The 3,115-nt window shown below is 54.1% G+C and overlaps 1 protein-coding gene and 1 pseudogene across 1 annotated transcript in view; one reads left to right on the top strand and one right to left on the bottom strand.

Annotated features, from left to right (window-relative positions):
- MYOM2 (myomesin 2) overlaps nt 1-3,115 on the top strand; it is a 103,160-nt gene that overhangs the window by 28,452 nt on the left and 71,593 nt on the right. The window contains exons 14-15 of the mRNA XM_023526072.1: nt 1,335-1,518; nt 2,240-2,449. Coding sequence (XP_023381840.1) covers nt 1,335-1,518; nt 2,240-2,449 — 394 coding nt within the window. The remainder of the gene's footprint in view (nt 1-1,334; nt 1,519-2,239; nt 2,450-3,115) is intronic.
- Nucleotides 2,856-2,974, bottom strand: LOC111733924 (annotated as a pseudogene).

The following is a 3,115-nucleotide window of genomic DNA, read 5'->3' on the forward strand; positions in this document are numbered from 1 at the left end:
GACCACGCACGTGACCGTGGCCGACTGCTCTGCTCGGGGCTCACTCCGGATGGCGCGTGGCCTGTCCTCTCTGCGTTGAGGCCCACGGGTGCAGCGTCCAGAGGCCCAGAGGCCGGTGCTGGGCGTCTCCCTGTCCCGCAGCCCCTGCGTGAAGGACGAGCTGCCAGGGGCTTCATCAGCCTCCCCTGCCTCTCGTGGGCTTCTGCAGACTTGGCAGCGAGTCCCTGGTAGCTTCCCCCGCTCTTGCTTTATGCTCCCTTTTCCAACCAGGGTCCCTTCATCTGAGCACCCAGCCAAGTGTCACCCCCACCTCCCCAGACGGAGGACGCATGTGGCCCCGTGAGACCCTGCCATGAACACCTGTGTCAGCTCTGAGACAGTGACTTCGCTTTTGCGAAAACGAGAGAAAACCTGTCCTTCAAACAAGAACCCCAATCCCAGAAGGCTGGATTGTTATTCACAAAGTGTTCGCAGCTCTTTCTGGGGGCCTAGAGCAGGTTGACCTGCCTTGCACCCAGCTAGACTGCCTCAGAAGGGGAAAAAAATTAAACACCCAACTAAACCTTTAAATGTAATTAAAGTGTAATTAAATTGGTGACAAAAATTAAGCATGCAGCATAGAACATTTGGAAAACACAGAGCTTCTATGGAATAAAATTAAAACCACCAACAATTCTGTCGTTATGTGAAAGTCGCATTAACAAGCGGTGTATGTATTCACAGTCTTTTCCGCTCCAGGTTTTTACATACTTGCTAAATCATAGATACGATTTACATTTTAATTACATTTAACAAAATGATCCAATTCTTCTCGCCCTATTAAAGACCTTTATACAATAACTTAAAGGCTACATTTTAATATGAATGTATCGCAACATACCTTACCCTGTCGCTAGTTATCGGGGTGGCTGTTACATCATTACCACTATGAGGAGCTGCAAAATAGTGATAATTTTAAACCGAAAGCGAACAGTTGATTTATGACGGCATTTTATGACTGTATTCCTAAATGATTGTTAACTATTTACAGTTCATTCCATTTTACTAAAAGTATAACCTATGTATTGATTCCCTTAAGTTTTCTATGGTTTAATTATTCCCTCTCAAGCGAAAATTTTACTGATAAGCATTTCCAACTTTTGGTAATTTCTTACCCCCTTCTCCAAATCGGCTCCCCTTTTCATAAAGTTCAGGGAAGATTTATTGATGGTTCAGTCAGTGGATACGGGGTGGACGCCCCTGAAGTACAGTTTGGGTCGCTCGATGGAGTACTCCCTTCAACGCGATGTGGGGGAGCCCGGGCTCTCTGTCATCCGCCCTGCTTACCCCTGCAGTCCATGGTCGGGAGTGGCAGCTGGCAACGGGTCAACGCCCAGGTGGGCGTGAGGTCCCCTCGATACGCCGTCTTCGACCTTGCCGAGGGGAAGCCATATGTGTTCCGAGTTCTGTCTGCAAACAAGCATGGCCTGAGCGAGCCGTCGGAAATCACGCCCCCCATCCAGGCTCAGGACACCGTCGGTGAGTAGTCAGCGCGTGGCCAGAAGTGAGGACGGGCCCCGAATAAGGCGACATCACTTAACCACTACTTTGCACGGACAAACGTGGCCCAGGAGTTAAACTTCAAGGCGCCTCCTTGACGTGAGGCGACGCTCTCTCTGCCATGCTTCCAAGTTCCATCTTCCTCTGTGAAAGTGATAAATGGCTCAGAAACATTTCTAGGCCATGGTCACTCAACCCTGAGTGCGCCGGAGTCTCTTCCCCGTGTGGCTGCAGCCCCCTCTCCGAGGCGATCACATGCTGCCGTACACGTCCCGGGCTCTGCTGGGGAGAGGGGTCCGGGCGGCAGGGCTGGCACTCGAGTCCCCTCTCCAGTCCGCTGGAGCCGATGCAAATGCGTCTCGCTCTCTCGCAAGCGTTAAATTCTCATTCCAAGGCAGTTGCCGCCCAGTCAGCCAAAGTGCATGTGTCACTGGAGATCTTTGCTGTGGTCTTGGTGGCCGCGCGATTGCACGTCCCTCTGTTTGGGGACAGGCGGGGCCTTGGGAGGACAGAGAGGATGGTGAGGACCTCTGGGGTCCCCTGGCTGTTTGCCCACCCCTTATTTGTGTCCCTGGCCCGTCTTCCTTGACCAAATTTCACCTACCGGCCCAAACCCCGCGGATAGAGGGGCCAGAGGGTCTGGTGCGTCTGCCAGAGGCTGGAGGCGCTGACCACGTCCATTTGTGTTCCCCCTTTCAAGCCGCTCCTTCTGCTCCTGGCCGGGTTTTCGCGTCCCGTGACACGAAGACGTCTGTGGTGGTGCGGTGGGACAGGCCGAGGCAGGACGAGGACCTGCTGGGCTACTACGTGGACTGCTGCGTGGCAGGGTCCAACATCTGGGAACCGTGCAACCACAAGCCCATTGGCTACAACAGGTGCTGCGCCCGGGAGCCCCGCCCACCGTCCGGGGGTCAAGTTCAGGAAGCAGAGCCCAGACAAGAAGCGCACGCTGAGGGGGGCACAGGGCAGGGAGAAGGGGGTCTGGGAAGCTTCCGCCAGAGTCCGCGTTCTCATCTGCTCACCAGGACGCCCGGCTTTGAGGTCGCTGAGCTGGCTCCTGTGTCCTTGGCCGAAGGGCTTTTCCTGCCGCTGTAAAAGGGGTTCTGGAACTTCCTTGGCGCTTCTGGCCGAATGAGCACTTAAACTGACCTCTGAGGGGACAGTTGACACAGCACCTGTGCTGCGGACGGTGTCTTGTTTTTCCGAATTGATTTTCTGAACTCTTTTTTTTTTGGTGAGGCAACCCTTGGTTGACCTCACAGATCGCAAGGACCTTGTCAGCTTACAATCCCTTATTTTTTATTTATTATTCTTTATGCCTATAGCACCTGGTCCTCCTAGGTGGTCTCCCATCCAAGTGCTGACCAGGCCCGACCCGGCTTAGCTTCCGAGATCAGACGGGACCGGGCTCGTTCAGGGTGGCGTGGCCGCGGATGATTTTCGGAACTTTTAAATTGCTTTGTTCACATAACTGACAGTCCTCTGTGCTGGCCGCCGGCTGGGACAAAGCCCGGGGACCTCGTTCCGAGGTGCGAGGCGAGCACGTCTGCTCGGCACCGGGTTTACCGTCACTCGC

The sequence above is a fragment of the Pteropus vampyrus genome, unplaced genomic scaffold (assembly GCF_000151845.1).
Source record: "Pteropus vampyrus isolate Shadow unplaced genomic scaffold, Pvam_2.0 Scaffold690, whole genome shotgun sequence".
In the NCBI taxonomy this organism is placed as follows: domain Eukaryota; kingdom Metazoa; phylum Chordata; class Mammalia; order Chiroptera; family Pteropodidae; genus Pteropus; species Pteropus vampyrus.